Genomic DNA, 21,522 nt, shown 5'->3' with positions numbered 1-21,522 from the left:
GGTTACTTGTCAATCCTAAGAAAAGTGAATTCTTCCTTGAAGAGATCCACTTTCTGGGCCACATAGTCTCAAAGGATGGTGTTAGAATGGATCCCGCAAAGGTCGAAGCTATCAAGACATGGCCAGACTTGAAGACTGTGCACGATGTCAGAAGCTTCTTGGGATTGTGTTCCTACTATAGAAGGTTTATCAGAAATTTTGCAGAGATAGCATCGCCTCTTCACGCATTGCAAAAGAAAGAGGTCACTTTCAGATGGACCCAAAAAGAGATTTCAGCTTTTAGTCTCTTAAAGGAAAAGTTGACTTCAGATCCAGTCATTGTTTTGCCAGATCTCAGGAAGTCATTTGTGGTCCAGTGTGACGCGTGTGGTAGTAGCATCGGAGCAGTGCTAATGCAAGATGGACGGGTAGTAGCATATGAAAGCCGAATTTTGCAAGGGCCAGAGAGGACTATGCAAGTCTATGAGAAAGAACTCTTGGCCGTTATTCATGCGCTTTCTAGCTGGAAGCACTACCTCTTAGGTGCTGATTTTGTTGTCCAAACAGATCATCAGACCTTGCGATACTTCTTGACACAGTCAAAGTTATCCGAAAAGCATATGCGATGGGCAAACATTCTTTCCATGTTCCACTTCCAGATTATGCATGTGGAAGGCAAGAAGAATGTTGTGGCTGATGCGTTATCAAGAAAGCCACAAATTTCAGCTGTGTCAATTCCTTATCATCATGAGTTAGATGACATGAAGGAACAGTATATTGCTGATGAAGATTTTGCAAGGATCTTTGAACAGTTACAAGAGGGGCAACATCACGAGCACTACCTCCTCAGAGATGGTTTTATGATGATGCATGGCAGACTTTGTGTCACTAGGCCACTGCGACATAAGGTCATGGAAGAGAGTCATGTCCCACCGTATGCAGGGCATCGTGGCATTGATGCAACAGTTAAAGCGGTAGAGACGTTCTTCTATTGGCCTACCTTGAGGAGAGATGTGGATGCCTTTGTGCGAGCATGCATAGTTTGCCAAAAGGTCAAGTTTGACAGGCAAAAGGCACCAGGGTTGTTACAACCACTGCCGATTCCGGATAAGCCATGGGAAAGCATTGCTATGGACTTTATCTTTGATCTTCCAAGAACGCCAACAGGGAATGATGGTATATGGACCATTATCTGCAGGTTCAGCAAGCAGGCCCATTTTATCCCTGTCAGGAAGAAGATAAAATCTGATCAGATGGCACGCTTGTTCATGTACAATGTGTTTAAGTACCATGGTATGCCACAATCGATTATCAGTGATCGTGATCCTCGCATGACCAGTTTGTTCTGGAGAGGATTGTTTGAGAACATGGGTACTACGCTCAAGTTCTCGTCTTCGTTTCATCCACAAACTGATGGACAGTCAGAAGAGGCCAATTCTACTGTCTTAGATCTGCTGAAATGCTATGTGTCAGATAATAAGGGCAAGTGGGAACAGTATTTGCCTATGCTTGAGTATGCGTACAATAATACGGTGCATTCGTCTACTGGCAAAGCACCTTTTGAAATTGTTGAAGGCGGCAAAAAGGTTCCTCCCATTTTGCACACAAACGACAAGATCTTTGAGGCAGATCGATATGTTGAGAACATGGATGAGATGTATAAGAAGATTAAAGTTGCCTTGGAGAAGACTCAGGCAAAACAGAAAAAGGCTGCTGATCGTCACCGTCGTGAATTGCTACTATCACCTGGTGATTGGGTTCTCTTAAGGTTCGAAAAGGCAAGATTAAAGAAGATGAAGGGCAAGGAACGGCTGTTTCCTAAGCTCAGCATGCGTTACTATGGGCCTTTTCAAGTGCTTGACAAGATCAACGATGTGGCTTACAGGCTGAAATTGCCTGATGCGTGGAAGATTCATAATGCGTTTCACGTGAGTCTTCTAAGACCCTTCGTGGGTGATGTGCCAGAAGATATGCCAGTTGAGGATCAGCCAGAAGTTGAGGAACTTGATGAGATCCTGGTACCTGAGCAAGTTTTGGCACATAAGGACAGAAAAGTTAAAGGACAAGTTGCAAGATGCTATTTGGTGAAGTTCAAGAACTATCCGCCTATGGATGCAAAGTGGATGGAAGAGCATGAACTGTCAGAGTCACCAAATGTATTGCAGCTTTACCTTGAAGCCTTTGGGTTACAGCCTACTTATGCCCCAACCCAACGTGTGCAAAGGAGGGGTAATGATAGAGCTAGTACATCAAATGTACATATGAATTCAGTGCCATAGATGGAAATGGCAAAAGTATGAAGGCCTCATTAAGTCATTTGTATCTATGTATGTTACGACCTTTCTTGCGGATACATGCGATGATAAAAGAGTGTTAATAGCACAAGATCATCAGTGGCGTGTATTTATGGTATGCAATCGAGGACGTTTGCGATTTCAAGAGGGGGGTATGTCACGAGGACGTGGCAGTTATTAACCATGTCACAGAGATGTGGCAACTGCTAACCTTGGTTGTTGGTTTCTTTCCAATGGGGTTTATTTTATTTGTTTAAGACCCTCTTCTTGAAGTAGCAAACGGTCGGACATTGTATGGCCAATGTGAACGGTAGATTCACCCGCAGACGGGAAGTGGTCGGCACTGGAATTCGTATGGTAAGAGGATGTCTAGGCTCAGAGCAAGATCATATAGGTCCCCCCGTCGCACTTAGCAAGTTGGTGGATACTAGGAAGTGAACTCAATTAAGGCGTAAAGTCAAGGTGGGACTTCCAACAAAAAGTATCCGACAGTTGGGCCACATTGCATTTTTGGATGCGGTCCCAATGAGGATAGATGGTCAGAAGACCAATGGGAGCCCAACGGAAGCATCTCCTAAAATTTAGGGAACTGCTATTTTGGGCCACGAAATGTGTTCGCGTCATTACCTTCGGTATGACTAGGGGAACACTTTACAACTCTGCCGCGAAGTCAACTGACGCACCAGTTGAGATATTTTTAGCAGGGAAAGCCCAAACTCGGAAACTGGGCGACGTGTCAACTTGTGAGCGATTCTGCCACTCTGGGAGGCAAAAACGAGCTGCATATCATCAAAGGGGGCGCCATTTTCAGCCACAGGCGGATTGCAACAGGTACAGAAGCTATGGAATGCTTACCTTGCCCTCTATGCACAGTATGGTGACGGGAGTGATGCCCCGCACGCTACATACTGCTCTCTTTCTCCCCTACGTGCAGTTATGTGATGCCCCACAAGAGGGCTACTCATTTGACTGATGTACAGTTGTGTGGGTTCATGCTTTTGTGCTGAGGCAAGAGCCTCCTTGAGCGGGAACAGGGGTAGCTAACTGCTGCTCCAAAGCAGGCATTGGTGAGGGTCATAACCTCACCGTACAGGTGCAAAATCAGCGCTGTGTATGTGCTGTAATTTGACTGTTTTTCAGCCATACGGACGCCAGGATCATTGGGAATCGTGCCCCACTGGCAAAGGACAGTTAGGGGACTGTTTGGGGCTGAAAACAGGGCAAAAACCAGTAAATACAGCGTGCTGAATTTACTGTTTTTGGACAGGAATCAGAGGGTATACGACAGTGCAAGCGAGTTCCAGCAGGGGAATTGGTTTCGCGCAAGTTTTGGGGCTGTTATGCTGCCGAAATTTGGCCAAATCAAATGGTATCTAGGTGGATACACGTGAAGGATTCCCAGGACCTTACCTTGTAATTTACCCTCCTAAAGAATAAAGAAATACCGAAAGGGGCGCCAATTTTGGGGCCTCCAGGTTGTCGGCGTCTGCTCGGAGCATTCTAGCTTCCGAGCCGTGTGTGTGATGAAGTGTTAATTCTCGTTACAGGTCTCCTTTGCAAAGTGCTCTGTGTGTGTGTGTTTAAGTAAAGATTTTCGGGTGAAAGCCAACGCCTACCGCCCTACGGGCCGGTTTCATGAATTGTGACAAGATGTTCGCCCAGCGCATCTGCTTTTCCGAAAGCTGCTTTTGTGACAAGAAGTAGCGCAAACTCTGATGGTCTGTAAAGACAGTAAAATCCACTCTGAGTAGGTAATGCCGCCATGGAGTAAGAGCATGGATAACCGCCAAAAGCTCTCTCATAAATCTGTGCTGTCATCTACGGCCTAAAGAACAAACGGCTCTCGTAAGCTATGACATGGCCTTCTTGCATCAAGACCGCACCCAGACTACGACCACAAGCATCACAATATACTTCAAATGACTTCTGCAAGTCCGGCAAAGTCAAAATAGGTCCCGTAGTCAATTTCTCTTTCAATGTCTGAAAGGCAGTCACCTTTGTGCGTCCCCACCAGAAAGGTACTCCTTTCTGAGTCAAGGTATGCAAAGAGGAAGCAACCTCTGCAAACTTTCGTATGAACCGCCTGTAGTACGAACACAGTCCCAAGAAGCCTCTAACTTCATGGACATTCCTCAAATCGGGCCAATCACGGATAGTCTCTATCTTGGCCGGGTCCATTTGCACTCCTGCTCTGCTGACACAATGTGTCCCAAAAAGTGTATCTCTGATAGGAAAAATTCACTTTTCTTTGCATTAATCACTAACGTGTGATCTCGTAATGCCTGAAAGACTTGAAGCAGATGATCTCTGTGTTCTGCCTCATTCTTGGAGAAAACAATGATGTCGTCAAAGAAAGTGCCAACAAATAGCCTGTACTCTCGAAAAATCCTGTCCATCATCCAGTTAAATGTCGCAGGAGCATTGGTTAAGCCAAAAGGCATCACCAAAAACTCAAATAACCCAAAAGTTGTCCGAATAGTTGTCTTGTAGACATCTCCTGGCGCTATCCTGATCTGATGATATCCACTCTTCAAGTCAATCCTGCTAAAGCACGAGGATCCCTGTAACCTGTCGAGTATATCATTGATCGGAAATCTGTTCTTGATGGTGATTTCGTTGAGAGTGCTATAATCGATGCACATTCTCCAAGATCCGTCTTTCTTCAAAACCAACAACACTGGAGAGCAATACGGTGAAGTACTAGGTTGGACAAGACCCTTTTCCAAGAGGTCTTGCACTGGGTTCATAATCTTTTCATTCTGTACTCGGCTCACACGATAAGGTGGCCGATTCGGTGGCGTGCTTCTAGGTATCAGATCAATGGTTTGATCTTCAGGCCCTCTGAAAAGCAATCGGCATGAGTGTGGAGAAAAATCTTGGCATTCTTTTGATCAGGTCAAAACTTATTCAACCTTTATCCAGCGTTCAGTTCTCTCCCAAAAGAATGAGTAAGAAACTGAAGTTCATCAAGTACAATCTCTAAGCCGAAGCTTCATTTATCAAAGTCGCTTTCTCGGCCCGGTAGTCAACCATGGCGTAGTTCTTGTGGTACCAAGGGATCCTGAGTAGAACGTCACTCGCGTGCCCTAAACACCCCTGTCATTGTAAACGAAGTTTGCCAATGCTCGGTGTAATGGCAACATCCCATCCGGGTGCCAGTCGAACTACCTCCGCTTGTGGCGTTAGTCTGTCGGGCGTAATTCCAAATCGAGCCGCCAATTCCAAGTGAAAAGAAGTTGGCCTTGGCTCCTTCAAAAGAGCTTTTTGATCCTTCACTTTGCCCCAAAAGCGGCAAAGTTTGTACTTTCATTCATTAGCTTCGGTGCAGGTCCCACGCCATGTGGTACCAGTTCTGCTTTTCTATCTGCCTTTTCTGCCACATTCCTCAGCTGCTCTCGAACTCTCAGACCTATCGTCGTCTTAATCATTCTGTTCTTTCTGTGCCTTATTAGGGCACTTCGCGGAGATATGTCAGTGTTCCCCGCATCCAAAGCACTTTCCCTCTTTGATGAAGCGAGCTCTCTCCTCAAGAGTAAGCTTGGGTCGTGCATTCTTTTTCTTTGGGTTGCTCTTTTTCTTTCTACTTTCATTCCCAGAAGTCTGTTCGGTTCGTTGTGGCATGGCCTTATTTGTGGGGTAGGTCAGACTGCCAGAGTGAATGGAAAAGCCCCGCTTCGCATGACTCATCAACTCGTGAATAGAAGCTGACTTCTGTTCCAAGCAGTGATCTCGGATCTCTGTAGGTAGACCCAAAGTAAACCGCTCAATCTGTTCTCTGAACGAGATCTTCTTGAATGAAGAGGCGGGTAGAAAAGAGCTCCAGAATCTTTCACAATAAGCATTGATTGTATCTTTCTTGGTCATCCGAAGATGGTTCTAAGCAGCTCGTATATCTCGTTCATATTCTTGCGTCAACCAAGAAGAAATAAAAAGCTTCTTAAATTTCAGCCATTTAACTGGCGCATCCCTGTTTAAAAGAAGCGTGGACCACCTGGTACGAGCATTCCCCTTAAGGTAAGAGGTAGCTCTCCGAATCTTGGAGTGCTCTGAATAGCGTCCTCCCGTGAAAGCGATGTCAAACTGCTGTATAAAAGACAAAGCCTTCGAAGCATCTGAGTATTGTGAAAAAGTATCAAACTTGATCGAGTGGCCACCTTCCTTAAACTCTCGAACTTTCTTGCTTATATCTTCGAGAAAGTCATACTGGTTGGCCTTGTAAAAATTCTTCTTGTTCGCATAGAAGTTTCCATCATCAGAATCTAAGCTGTCTGTAGACGAGTCCTCAGTAGAACTGTCAGTTTCTGGGAGAGATTTAGCCTTCTTTGCCTTTTTCTTGCCCTTTTCGAAGCTTTGTTTCTTGCTTCGCTTTTTGCTTTTCCTGTCTTCTTCGCTCGAGTCTGAAGAGCTAGAAGAAGTGTCAGAAGAAGAAGAAGAAGAAGAAGAACTGGGTAGGTCTTCAAACTCGACGCGCTTCTTCAATTTCTTTGCCTTGTCAAATGTCGACCGACGACCCAAATATCCCGGGAAGTCAGCGCCTTTCTTCTGCTTTTTGCTGTGCTTTTTGCCTTTCTTTTGTGCGTCAAAAAGCTGAGAAATCCGTGCATCAACCACGTTCTCCAGTTTCTTCTCCGTATATTTTCTTGGAGGCAGAAGGTTTCTTGAGAGCGGGTTTCGGGAGTGGTGTTGTGGTTCTTTGCCACTCCATCTGTACCTCTTCCAAAGAGGTCTTGTTCATATATTTTGCCATCTTCGGGTCCTTGGCAAACTTGAGCATCATCTTTGTTGCATCGCTAATCAATTGACGACGCTCTCTGCCAGAATCTTCGTTGTGATCCCAGCCTGCATCTCCAGACGCAGAGGGAGTCGACTGATCATTGCTTGAAGCCATAGGTGCCGCGGAAAAAAATTTTCGGGGATCGGATTTCCTGTAGAAGAGAAATCGGCTGTGCTCTGATACCACTGTAACAGACTTGGACACTCCAAGTCAAAAATCAATCGCGAAAGCACCAAATAACCACTTCAAAACAATTCATAGATCACAATAGATTTGCACTTGCCCGGCGGAGTTCCGTGCCTAGAGATATTGGCCCCAAAGACTGGCGCCCCTTTCGGTATTTCTTTTTGTATTAATCAATCATCAAAGTACAAGAGAGTGGCTCGGGGTTCACTCTCAGACTCTGCGTCCAGATGCCCTGAGAAGTGAGGCCCTCACCACTAATTTAAAGGTTACAAGGGATGCCCAAAAGCAGAGCCCCAAAAGCTTCAAATAAAAAACAATTGCTCTCTCTCTCTCACAGAGAGTCAAAACTTGAAAGCAAAAGCATTCTCTCTCTCTTTCTCATTAAGTAGAGAAAAAGCGAAATTTGCGTCGCTCATTGTTTTCAATTTAAAAAAAAAAAAAAAAAGCCTCCGCGATTTTCGGAAATTAGGGTTTTTGGCAGAAATTAGGGCTTGCAGGAATTTTAGGGTTTTTGGCAGAAATTAGGGTTTCTGCTGTCCGCCACGTCATCACTTTGTGACAGTCTAAATCTAACATCCCTCTCAGCACCTGATGTTGAATAAACGGCGTGAAGCTGAAGATGTAAGGCAAATGATGAAGATGTTTGCAACGACGTCTGCAGCAGTCTGGGGTGTCCCAACCGCCTGAGAAATCTCCATGGTAAAGTGCCGTCACGAGCAGTGTAGCAAACTGCGATACAAGGTGAAGATACTGCGTGAAGGTCCCGAAATGAGTAACTCCTTGTGAAAGAAGTGCCAATAGACTTGCGAGTGTCCTGCCCAATAGGATTTGTGGTGTCTGTAGTCAAACCGTTTGGAGAAAATGGGGAAGCCTAAGAATGGTCATGAGAATGAGTGGAAGCTTGTCAATGCATGCACCTATAACCCAGTGTGGCCAGGTGGCTAAGCTATGTAAAACCTCAAGAAGGCCAGATGTAGCAATCTACACCGTAAATGTCCTTCGAAACAAGGAAAGCTAGACTAAACAGTCTGCACTGTAGAAGCTACCGTAAGCTGTAGCAGTCACCGAGAGACCTCACGGACCACCACTGGATGGTGTCTCGTCAGTAGGTAGGGTAATCCAAGATGAGGGGAAAGCTAGACTCAACAGTCTGAGCTGTGAAGGGCCTCTGAGAAGAGGAAAGGCCAGACCAATCTGTTTGCATTGTCATGCTTGTATCTCGTGCCTCCAATCCTCCGGTGTCAACCAAAACAAAATCTGCGCCAACAACGCCACCAAACCGCATCTCGGTCTGGCTCTCAATGTGAATAAGCTGGGAGTGACTTACTGCCCAGGTTGGGGGATAAGTCTGTTGTAAGGTCACTGAGGGTGAGTGTAAGCAACTATGAAGGTAGCAATCCAAATGATCAAGAGTGTAGAAAAGCAACTGCACTACCATTCAAGCCAAGCTCTGGGTGAGTCCTGATGTAGTCGCGGTATGTCTCATCTCTCGCATCTCGCAAGTAAACTCTCCAGGAGAGTCTAAAGCACTGAAGTCCCACTCCAGCAATGAACTTGTCCAAAAAGAGATCCAAGATCCTCTCCCTAAGTCCATGTAGATGCTCCTGTGTAAGCAAGTGATCTGATGTGTCGAGGTCAAGTGGTAAGTGTTTGTCCACCCAAGATGGTGGTGTCTTCTCCGGGAATGTCGGAATCCCGTATTCCATGGGCATGGCAATATCTCGTGTGAACTCCTTTGATGAGTGCATAGGTGTGTCCATAGCAAACCACAAGTCACCACTCCCTTTGGAGTGTGCAACCGCCAAATGATGGCTGGAATGAATGGATCTCCCAAGGATCGTACGCTTGTAGATAATCAAGCCGATGTCGAAGATACTGTGTACTGCAGCAGTCACTGAGAGACCTCACGTACTAGCACCGGATGGTGTCCTGGCAGGAGGTAACTTTATCCTCTGTGAAAAAGCACAAGCCAAGAGGCTGCTGTCCACCCAAAAACGCAACTTCGAGGTGATGAAAACGCTGCTGTCCAGCGATTTTCAGCGTGCTCGTACGCTCCCAGCATGGGTCTGGAGCGGTGCAGAGGGTCTGGGGAGGGTGGGGAATCAAAGTCACAGCCCCAGGTGGGCTGAAAGCAGAGAAAACACAGCAGGTGTATGGCTGAAATCTGTAGGAAATGGAAAGGATACGGGCCGGCAAGGCACTGGATGCCAAGCTGGGTCGGAGGCAAGATCTGTGGGTGAGGCCCAACAGCTGAGCGCTGCCCCTCCATACTGAAAACGCTGATTCTCCCAAAAATGCAGATGGGCTGCAAAAACGCAACCGGAAAAGGGGCATTTCTGGCAAGGAAAAGGGTCCCAAACCCTAGCGCTAGAAGGGGAAACGGTAGATCTGATGGTTTCTTGCAAAAATGCAGATGGCAAAGCATTCCTTCGCGATGGAAGCTGTCCAGAAGATGGCACCACCCCCTCTTGCAGACAAATTTGCAGAAATGCTGCTGTTGAAGAAAACACTGGCTGGCCTGATCTTCTAGGGAGAGAACCTGATGCTGATGTAGCGCCAGATCAATGGAGAGCCTGAAGCTCTGATACCATGTGAGAGTGCACGCGAGAGAGAGAGAGAGAGAGAGAGAGAGAGAGAGAGAGAGAGAGAGAGAGAGAGAGAGAGAGAGAGAGGGGGCGATCAGCCCCCCACTGACTGCAGAAACAAGAAGACCCGTACAATGATGAGATGATAAATGAAATGTGTACCCCCCTGGCCCCATATATATGAGTGCGCAGGGTGGGTGCCCAACTCAAGTGGGTGGCCAGCCCCAATCTTGGGCTGCCGGACATGGTACAACCTATGATATGGGTAGCTAACCCGGAGACACTAGCCGTACAAGGAAGTGCCCTAGAACTGTGTGAAGTAGAAGAGTGGTGTAAATCTAACATTTAGCACCTTCTTGGAGGTCTCTTACACGGCCGTGTGCACTGTGTTGGAAACACTCACCCTGCTACTCAATGGCCCTCTTGATAAAATAGGAAAACAAATGTCAACTACCTCCATGAGTGGCATACGTATACATAAGATGTATTGCCCTCTTGAAAGAAATAGGAGGTTGGTCATCATTAAACTACCATGTGGCATTAATGGACAAGCTTTTTCTTATAGTCCACAATTGCTGCTTTGAAAGAAGCCATTTGGCTTGGTCGTCTTGTGAGGACTTTTGGTCTTCCAGCACATGCTCGAGTGCTCGGATGTGATAGTCAGAGTGCTATATGCTTGGCTAAGAATGCCTTGTTCCATGCTTGTACTAAACACATAAAAGTTCGGTACCATTTTATACGACAGGTATTGGATGATGGCCTTGTCACCCTGACAAGGCCATTTTATATGACAGGTATTGGATGATGGCCTTGTCACACTGACAAAGGTCAGAATCTAGGATAACCTTGCAAATGTTCTAACTAAGCGTCTTGCTAAGACACAACATCAGCATTGCTCCCTCTCGTATATTTTTATACCCTCTTATTCTTTGGGTGTGAACCACCCCTAGGGTCATGTGAGTGACCCTCATACTTGTACCCTCATTTGATAAAAACATAACATTGAAAAGTGTGAACATTATCACACGACCAATATCTGCGTCGACCTCTCTCTCTCTCTCTCTCTCTCTCTCTCTCTCTCTCTCTCTCTCTCTCTCTCACGCTCTGTCATCTGCAACTTCAATTGGCTTCGCCTGCACCCAAAAGAGGTTTCGCTCTCTTCAGCTATGGTTGAATGCTATTGCCTAGGACGACGATGGGCTGAAAACTGAAAATGCTGAAGATGAAGATGACTGAAATTTGGAAATGTTGGTGGTAATGCGGCAAGGGTTGCAGCCGCGATGAGGCTATGTTGAAAACCCTGAGGGTTGAAATCTGATGGCAATCATAGGGCTGAAAACGCTAATGGCTACTGAAGAAAACGTTGGCTGATGGTTGTCCAAGCACTGGTACTATTGAGAGGCTCTTCTGCTGCTCCTCTGCCTGATACTCGTGCCCAAGGGATTCTTTTATAGGTCTTTTAGCCATTTTCTGTGCCTACTTTCAATAAATGTCATGTCAAAGTCACTTATTAATTAATGACTTAAGTGATTGTTCATATGCCAATATGCTTAAGTGACTTAATTGTGCAAGTGATGATATGCAACTATGATCGGCCTAGACATGCACGTCTTGCTAGAGGCTCACAGGGGCGCCAGGCTAGGTCCTAAGCTAGGACTGACGCTAGACTGTAGCAGAAGCTTTTGCACATGGCGCAAGTGTTGTGCGCACGTGACATCCTTGGGCCCTGTTAAATGGAGGCACAACTTCCAAACTTCTATCTTGGATGCTTTCTATACTTTTGATGCTGAATGCTTCTGATGCTTGTGGATGTATGAGCCGATGAAAACTCCTCCAAACAGGTGGATACTGTAAATGTAGAGACTGTTGCGATGTAAACACCAACCAATCGAGTTACTAGGTAGCCTTACTATTGCTGCAGATTACTAGCCTTGATGTTGACTTTGCCTTGCAAGCAAGTACTACCACTCGAATAGTCCTGTTGTGAAAACATCGCGGGTGAAGATGAAAGGTAAGGGTACTCGGAGGTATTTCCAAGGGTTGCTTGTGGATGGAAGTGGATGCACGCTACATGCGAATGCGAATGGAGAAGAGGGTTAGGGATCCTTTCTCCAATTCCTTCCATATCCGCATACAAGGCAAGTAGAAGACAGAGCGTGTCCGATGCGCGATGGACTAAGGGTCGAAGTTGCTTATAAGTTCAGCATCATGACTTGAAGATTCTTTGAGGAAAAAAAATATGGGAGAGGTTTTTTGGGTTCTTGGTTCTACTTGGGTTCCTAGGGTTCTTCCCTCTAGTTCCCGAAACCGAAGCACACAGAGAGCTTTGATACCAATGTCAGGTGCAACGGAAGAGTTTAAGGATTTAGCTCGGATCTAGTACTCTGCACAAACACAAGGTTACTTTACTTCAGTTGAAAGAACTAAACTGAACTAAATGTGAGAGAGAGAGAGAGAGAGAGAGAGAGAGAGAGAGAGAGAGAGAGAGACTTTATTACTTGCACAAATGCTGATACAATGACTAAATGTTGAGATGCTAATGGGTACTTGGTGCTATTGATGCTGGGTACTATTGAGGCTAAGGACTGGGTACTACAGTGGATGCTTAGTACTGCTGGCACTTGGTACGACGACGAGGCTATGGTTGAATGCTATTCCAAGGACGACGATGGGCTGAAAACTGAAAACACTGAAGATTAAGATGCTGAAATCTGAAAACGCTGGTGGTAATGCGGCAAGGGTTGCAGCTGCGACGAGGCTATGCTAAAAACGCTGAGGACTGAAATCTGATGGCGATCATAGGGCTGAAAACGCTGATGGCTGTTGGAGAAAATGCTGGTTGATGGCTGCCCAAGCACTGGTACTATTGAGAGGCTCTTCTGCCTGATACTCGTGCCCAAGGGATTCCTCTATAGGTTTTTTAGCCATTTGCCCTACTTACTTTTAATAAATGTTATGTCAAAGTCACTCATTAATAAATGACTTAAGTGACTGTTCATATGCCTATATGCTTAAGTGACTTAACTGTGCAAATGAGGGTATGCAACTATGACCGGCGTGGAGATGCACATCCTGCTAGAGGCTCGCAAGGGTGCCAGGGTAGGTCCTAAGCTAAGACTGACGCTAGATTGTAGCAGAAGCTTCTCCACATGGCGCAAGTGTAGTGTGCACGTGACTCTACTTTGATGTAGAATGACAAGCCAGTCATGCTTCGGGATCGATTGAGAGAGACCAACCAAGAATGATTTTTAGTTTTAACATGTAGTTAGATACCTTTTTGAACTTTGTTTGACAATGAAACCGGCCCATAGGGCGGTAGACGTAGGCTTTCACCCGAACTTTACTTTAGACTTTAGGACACAGAGAACTTTGCAAAAGAAAACCTGTAACGGGAATTAATACTTCCAAACACACACGGCTTGGAAGCTAGAACGCTTTCAAGCAGACGCCGACACTTATTGGCCCCAAAGAGTGGTGCCCCTTTCAGTATTTCTTTTATTGTATTCAAAGAGGGAAAAAAACCTGTGATTTCCTATGAGCTGTCCCGCATAATCCGGGCTGAAAATGACCTGTTCTGGCCCGATTTCGGCAGCATAATTGTATTAGGACGCCTCAGAGACAGTATCCCCACGCAATAGATGGCTTTCCCGACGCATACTGACACTTTGCAAAACCTGGCGAGAATCTGCAGCACGCTGAATTCTCTGTTTTCTGCCCTGAAAATGCGCTAAATCACCTGTATAGCGGTCCCCTCGCGTCCTCGGACCTCCTAGGGGTATTAGGGACCGTTTAGGGCCATAACCTTAAACCTGAAAAAATACACATCAGGCTGTATATCCCTGTTTTGGGCTCTGTTTTGCGAGCCGGTCGCATCCGTAGCAAGTCCACACCTGTCGAGCTACTCGCCCTTTGAATCGGACGAGATTTCTTGCGTGAAATCTCTCCGAATTCACCTGTACCTGCGTGGGATTAGCAACTACCTAATCCAGCACCTGTGCAAGAGGCTCTTGCCTCGGCAATCGCGCATGAACCCACACAACTGTACATACAGATGAAAAGCCCTCGAGCGGGGTATCACATTTTTGTATTCAAAGGGGGAGAGAGATGCACGGGAGCAGAATCATCGTGCTACATAAGACAAGGAAGAAGGCAAGCTTTCCATTAAAGCTGCGAGACCTGGACCCACTACTCACCCACACTCTGTAGTCACTTATGAATGAAAATCAGCCTCCTCTCTTGATTTGGGCACCCCCTCTTCAAGCTGGCTTGGCAAGTTTGCTCAGGAGCTGCCATGTGTCCAGACTCCACTTAATCTCTTTTGAGTTAATTCCTAGTACCCACTGACTTATAAGTGTAGCGAGGGGGCCTAAATGCCTTTGAACTGAGCCTAGGCACCCTTTTACTAGGATTCCATCTCGTGGCGACTTGCCCTTCCCGACTGCGGCTGAAATTCTCGGTCGTTGGCCATTTCACATTGGCCATACAATGTCCGGTCATTTGCAACTTCAAAAAGAGGGTTCCCAAAAATTAAACAAAAATCATTGGAAAGAAACCAGCAACTAAGGTTAGCAGTTGCCACGTCCTCGTGACATACCCCCCTCTTGAAATCGCAAACGCCCTTGATTGCATGCCATATATACATGCCATTGATGATCTTGTGTTGTTAGCACGCTTTTATCATCGCATGTACCCGCAAGAAAGGTCATAACGCATATATACAAATGACTTAATGAGACCTTCATACTTTTGTCATTTCCATCTATGATAGAAGTGAACATTATACGTTCAACACTTAAAGAGCGATGCACACTTCTAATACACTGAATCCATATGTACATTTAATGTACTAGCTGTGTGATTACCCCCCTTTGAACATGTTGAGTTGGGGCATACGTAGGCTGTAACCCAAAGGCCTCAAGGTAAATCTGCAATACATTTGGTGACTTTGACAGCTCATGCTCTTCCATCCACTTTGCATCCATAGGTGGATAGTTCTTGAACTTCACCAAATAGTGTCCACTGTCTTGCAACCTGTGCCTTAACTTTTCTTTCCTTATGTGCCAAAATCTGCTCAGGAACCAAAATTTCATCAAGTTCCTCAACTTCTGGCTGGTCCTCATCTGGCATATCTTCTGGCACATCACCCACGAAGGGTCTTAGAAGACTCACGTGAAATGCATTATGAGTCTTCCAGGTGTTGGGCAATTTTAGCCTGTAAGCAACATCGTTGATCTTATCAAGCACTCGAAAAGGCCTATAGTAACACATGTTGAGCTTTGGGAATAACCTTTCCATCTCCTTTAACCTTGCCTTTTTAAACCGTAAAAGTACCCAATCACTAGGTGAAAACAGTAATTCACGACGGTGGCGATCTTTGCTTGAGTCTTCTCCAAGGCAACTTTAATTTTCTTATACATTTCATCCATGTTCTCAACATATCGATCTGCCTCAAAGATCTTGTCTTTTGTATGCAAAATGGGAGGAACCTTTTTGCCACCTTCAACAATCTCAAAAGGTGCCTTGCCTGTCGACGAATGCACTGTATTGTTGTATGCATACTCAAGCATAGGAAAATATTGTCCCCACTTGCCCTTATTATCTGACACACAACATTTTTGCGGATCCAAGACAGTAGAATTAGCCCGTTCTGACTGTCCATCAGTGTGTGTTTGAAACGAAGGCCCATGTTCTCAAACAATCCTCTCCAAAATAAACTTGTTATGTGAGGATCACAATCACTCACAATCGATTGTGGCATACCATGGTACTTGAACACATTGTACATAAATAACCGTGCCATCTGATCAGATTTAAAGATACAAAAGAAGTTGCAATAGTTTGCAGAACCAATTTGAGAGGCCAAAAATGAAAAGGTACAATTCTATAGGTTGTTCCAACTGATGGGTCGTGTCTGATGGGGCCTAGGAGACGCAACAAGAGTAAAAACAATGCAAGGACTCCCAATCGGCGTAATCGGTGTGGAGATGCTGAGGTGGCATTGTTGTACGGAAATCCCGCAAAATCGCGTTGATTGCTAACGTGGCACCTATACGGATTTCCGCGATTTGCGTCGACAGCTTTTGGCGCTAGGGGTGGGGACCGTATGCTTTTGAACGTGAAGCCTTCTTGTACACTGCTTTTGGAAGGCCCAAGGCCTATAAATAAATTGCCAGGGCCTCAATTCTAGGTATATTAGCTTGGGAGCATTGTTGAGACAAGGACCCTCGAACATATAAAGAAATACCAAAAGGGGCGCCAGTCTTTGGGGCCAATCTCTCTAGGCGTGGAACTCGGTTTGCCGTGTTGCCTCTCTCTTAGTTTTGTTCAAGTTCTTTTAGGTTTCTTGTGTGTATTGGCGGTGAGGGGAGCGGCTCGATAGAAAATCATGTAAGACTAGGAGGGTTGTACGGGGAGGTGTCCGCCACTAGGCCCTGCAGTCGGGTACAGAGATTGAATGACTAAGAGGGTGTCACTTCTGAGGGTTGCATCGAGCCGGAGCATATCGTAAAGGGACACTTGCTGAAAGGTGTTCTTCAAGATTGCTTCCGCTGTGGGCTTAGCTCCTTCAATCTGGGCTTCCTATGGAACTTTGACCTATTCCAAGTCAACCATTGTTGCTAAGAAGGCTCCATCAATGTCAGATAGCATAGAGACTGGCTTGCTCTTAGCACCGATGAAGGGCTTGTCAGTTGGGTCAGGTTGTGGAAGTGGAGATGGACGAGATGGACGTGTTGGCAAGCTGAGACCAAGAGCTGCTCTTTGTACCCGAGTGAGGACGCCTGCGGGCTCCCCCACTTGTTGTCCAAGTCTGTTACAGTCTAGGTAGTGCCAAAATTTGGATTTGAAGCATACTGCTACCTGATATTACCAAACTTGTAAGGGAATACAATAGTGAAAATGGTGATGACTAATGATCAAGGAAATGAGATTTACTAGTAGGCTAGAATTTTACAAAAATGGACCTAAATGCGAGTAAAGGGAGGGATTATTGCCTATTGCCCATCTCTAATAGTTAGTGATTCGCTCATGCAAGGATACTGGCTCAAGGGAACATAGTCCAAAGATTCAAGGAATTGATAGATGGCTAGGAGATGGAGAGGAGCTAGTCTAGGACGAGGGGAGAAAGAAATTGATAAAGTGGATTTGACGCGGTCATATAATTTTTAGCACAATGGCACAATTAAGAACCTTGGCCTCTGAATAGAGGTACTTGCCACTTGGTCGTCGTCACGCCCATTACTAGTCAGTGAGATGGGTCTCTCAAGGGTATTGCCCTAAGAGTGTAGATAAGCTTGGCCTCCTTCTCGGTTGTTCTTCAAGTGCATTTAATGTACGAGGGGAATGGCTGAGAGTGCCTAGACCCGACCTCTGAAACATAACAAAACAAAACAAAAAAGTTCAGAATCGTTTTTTAACATTTTGTATGGATTTAGACACTACCTCAATCAAAGCAATAGAGATAAGATCAACCGATGATTGTAAGAGGCTTGTGACACCATAAAGCATACAACATAGGCTTACATGATGGGCCTTACATCTTCCAAGTCTATGTGGGATCTATCACATTCAAGTGGCTTCATGTGATTTATCACATGGGTATATATGACTATCACATGGGCTAGTCTCTAGAGTATGACGAGGATAGAGGAAGTACATGATGTTAGAGCATAAGCTACGTTTATCACCTCCCCTTAAGCCTACGCTTCCGATTTACAGTTTTCCACACTAAGTTGATCCTCCCTTGAACAATAGGGACCAGGGTGTAGGACATGTTTGTGCACTTGATAAGTATGTCACGACTTTGGAAACGCGAAGGCTATCCAAGAATGTTATGAGAAATCTGGTGTCTACTCAAGGATGCCTATGAGTCAAGGCATGGCTATCCTTAGAATAAAAGCCCCCCGAAGGACCTAAGAGCGACATTAAGAGAGGCAATGGAGAGAAGATGTAGCAGTAGAGGCAAACAGAGGTGACCTGTGTGTCATCAGACAGCATGTTTTCATCAGACAGCATGTTTTGTAGTAGTTTTGCCAAGCTTTTTGGCCACATAAGCACTAGCTAACTCTTACGGGGAGTGCCTCTCATAATTGCAGCACAGTGTAGCTACACACTTTGTCTTTTACTTACACGTGTCACAATACACCCAAAGTCGCAAGCACTCGCCATCCTAATCTCTCCTACCCAGCCTGATCCCCTTTCCCCATTCGGGGTGTTTTGCCTTACCTGGTTTGAGTGAGGCCATTCACGAAGCAGCTGTGACAATTTTTGGAACTTGTTTTGCAACTGTTTCAACTTTGCATTGTGGCTGTGCATAGGTGTGTAGACATCTTGAAATATGGTTCTGCAGTTACGTACTTAGGGACTCTCTGTTTTCTTTTTGATGGATAATGGTAACAGTAATAGCTACTCTCGTTGTCAGCTTTTCTGCCCTTTTAGTTCTTGGGAGGAACACTCAAAGATTATGCTGGATCTTCGCCATCGAATTTTGCCATCTAATCTCCTATCAGATCAGCCCAAAGAAGCTGCTTTTTGTCTCTGGCTGCTTCATCCAGAGCCCAATTCTCGGCCCAAAAGCAGGTGATGTCTATACATCTCGAGAATTATGATCGAATTGAGTGATATAATGTGAAATAAAAATGATTTCTTAATTGATAGTGAACCTTTGTCTTACCAATTAGGGATGTGATGCAATCGGATATCCTAAATGACGCTGGTGAAGAACTGGCAGAGAGACAAGTTGCTATGAATATTGAGGAAAAGGAATCAGAAGCAGAGCTACTGTTGGACTTTCTTCTGCGTATGCAGGAACAGAAAAGTGCTCTAGCGTGCAAGTTAACAGAAGAGATCTCTTGTCTTACTTCTGATATCATGGAAGTGAAGAGAAGACGATCTTGTTCACAGCGCTCCTGCACAACTCTGGATGACCCAGACCCTTCCAGCAAGATAACACAAGAAGGAGCTTCTGGAGGAGCACAGTGGAATGCAAAACATCTGGTATCAAGCGGTGGTCAATTGCTTGAGGACACAGAGGTCTTCAGTCAGGGCCTTGGCAATGAGGTTGCTGTAGATTCCACAGAAAAGCAGAGCTGTTGGGGTGCTGACCCAAAACGGAAGGAGGAACAAATTCGGTCAAAATCTGCCCGCTTGATGAGTAACTTTGATAAGTTTGAGGAAGCATATTTTGCTATGCGCTGGAATGTTCAACCAACCGGTATGGCAAGTCAAGCGACACAGGAAGCTAGTAGTGGCAGTGCTCCAACAGGATCCATCTTTTTGGAGGCGAGCAAATCCTCCAAGCTTGTTGCTAATAACACTGAAGAAAAGGACTCTCTGGGATGTTTCTTTGATAGCCTCTGCAAGTATGCGAGATATAGTAGGTTCGAGGTAAAAGCCACCCTCCTCCATGGAAACCTATCAAACACGTCAAACATGGTCTGCTCGCTAAGTTTTGATCGTGATCAAGAGTACTTTGCGACTGCTGGTATATGCAGACGAATCAGAGTGTTTGATTGCGATGCTGTATTGAATGAAAATGTGGATATACATTACCCGGTTGTGGAGATGATGGCAAAATCTAAGCTAAGCAGCATATGTTGGAACAGCTACATCAAAAGTCACATTGCTTCCAGTGACTACGATGGTGTTGTGCAGGTATAGTTTTAGATGCACTTCTGTTGAGTTTGAAAGTGTTTTGTTGAAGAACTGCAAATTGTCAACCCAAGGTGGCAGTTTATTAACAAAGGAATGTGTCACTCTTTATTGAGTTACTTGGACAGATACAAACACGTGTTGCACGGACACAGAATCTGATTGTTTGCAAGTTTTTGTTGTGTGATCTATTCCAGTGAGATTCCATCACTTTACGTCGTAAATTTGTGCGAGCGCAAGGTTTTGTTCTTGATCAAGTTCAGCTGAGAGACCATCCAGAACCTTGCCTTGCCTAAAGACTTTCATGACTGTCTAAAGAAATGTTTGAAACTATGCTTTGTGCAGATTTTCGGCCTGGTAAATTCACAGTATTTTTGGACTAGAAAAGACCAGGGTGGCTAATGAGATTTCTGAATAGTACTTAGAATTTCCTGTGGTTTGTAGTTTGTGTTCACGACATGAAACTCTAGTATGTGTGGCAGCTCTTCTTACACATTTCTAGTGAGTAGGTAGGGGTTGGTGGGTTTGGGAAGCTAGTCCTTGCGGTACATGCTTGGCCCGTATGCGTGGGCAACTAGGCTACCCCCAACTGGGTCACCTGCAGCCCTCAGCTGGCCTGAACAGCACGTGGCCCATCATAGCAGCGCAGCACTGCAGCACCTGCGCTCTGCACACAGCAGCAAGCCAACCCTTGAGATTTTTTGCCATTAGCCCCACAAGATGAGTAACAAAAACCTGATCATCACAATGCACAAATTCTGTAATACCATGATGCACGAACGTGACCACCATGATGCACAAGACTGTATGGCAGTGTAACGTACTCCATAATGACCAAAGCACTCTCACCGTGATGTACCTATCGACATATCCTCGGAGTGGCAGCTCCCGAGGATACCCCCAAATACACACAACTTTCGGAGAGGCCAACAAAAAGTCACACTGTGCATCCATGTGACTGCCTCCAGCAATCAACACTCCACATATGAGAATCCATGAGAAAAAAAAGAGGCCCCCCTTGGCCTCCTCTCTTGCTAGTAGCATCCCATACCACCCTATACGAGAGTTGGGAGAACCTGTCAGGCTGGACCATCACGGCCCCATGAGCTCTACTGGTTTAGTGCACGTCACCATGTCGTGCATACGAGCAGGAAGGAGGCTCTGATACCAATGTTAATCCCTCGCCCGGATCCATCCTGCACACATGACATGACACAAGACAAACTCACACCTAGACACACATAGTGAGCGGACATCAGGCTTACCTCCTAGCCATAGAGCCAATATGGGCTCACTCCTGAGCTTGGGAACGTGCAGCCAAGCGGGCTAGCCTCTGCCGCAAGGGCCGCTATCCCATACCACCGAGCTCACACCAGTACGGGTGTGCGGGCAGAGCTGCCAAGGGATCACACAGGATATCTCACAAATGAGGCTCAAGTCCTATTTATAGGATTTCATAACTAGAGGGCCAAGTTCACACTGGCCGGACATACTGCAAGCGCCCATCCTGATGTTTGGGGACATAATACACGCGCTACGCTCGTTTGTGTGTGACTATGGCCTGTGCCATGTCATGTGTGCAAGATGGATCCACGCTCTACGCTGGTTTGTGTGTGACTATGGCCTGTGTCATGTCATGTGTGCAAGATGGATCCGAAAAAGGGACTAACAGCATACTTGGAAGTGAGACAAGATGACAACCGTATCTTTTGAAGAGATCAACTTCCTTGTGTGAAAAATCATTCGCTACATATGCTACATCAAATGGATGTGATCCTTCATGGACTTGGATAGATGAGGGTTCAAAATCCACAGCTCTACCTCAAGATGAGCTCTCTTGATAGACATCATAGACTTTATCCAAGTGGTTCAAGATTTTTCGAGCATTGTTCATACTCCGGATGTGTTCGAGTGGCTGTCTGGCATTGCTTAAGCTTCTCCTACTCCTTGGATGAGAGGGTACGATCCATAAGAGCCTTTGGTTGTTTGTCACTAGCCTTTGCATATGAACCCATCAATCACAAAAGAGTTACATAAGTACATTCGAGAAAGATAG

The 21,522-nt window shown here is 45.6% G+C and overlaps 1 protein-coding gene across 5 annotated transcripts in view; it reads left to right on the top strand.

The window, feature by feature from the left end:
* Nucleotides 1-21,522, top strand: part of LOC147430893 (protein SPA1-RELATED 4-like) — a 78,873-nt gene that overhangs the window by 23,923 nt on the left and 33,428 nt on the right. For all 5 annotated transcript variants that reach the window (XM_086493417.1, XM_086493416.1, XM_086493419.1 and 2 more), the window contains 2 exons: nucleotides 18,238-18,395; nucleotides 18,497-19,469. In XM_086493417.1, coding sequence (XP_086349543.1) covers nucleotides 18,238-18,395; nucleotides 18,497-19,469 — 1,131 coding nt within the window. The remainder of the gene's footprint in view (nucleotides 1-18,237; nucleotides 18,396-18,496; nucleotides 19,470-21,522) is intronic.

The sequence above is a fragment of the Adiantum capillus-veneris genome, chromosome 21 (assembly GCF_014529385.1).
Source record: "Adiantum capillus-veneris isolate H3 chromosome 21, ASM1452938v2, whole genome shotgun sequence".
In the NCBI taxonomy this organism is placed as follows: Eukaryota; Viridiplantae; Streptophyta; class Polypodiopsida; order Polypodiales; family Pteridaceae; genus Adiantum; species Adiantum capillus-veneris.
This window is presented reverse-complemented; position numbering and strand designations above follow the sequence as displayed.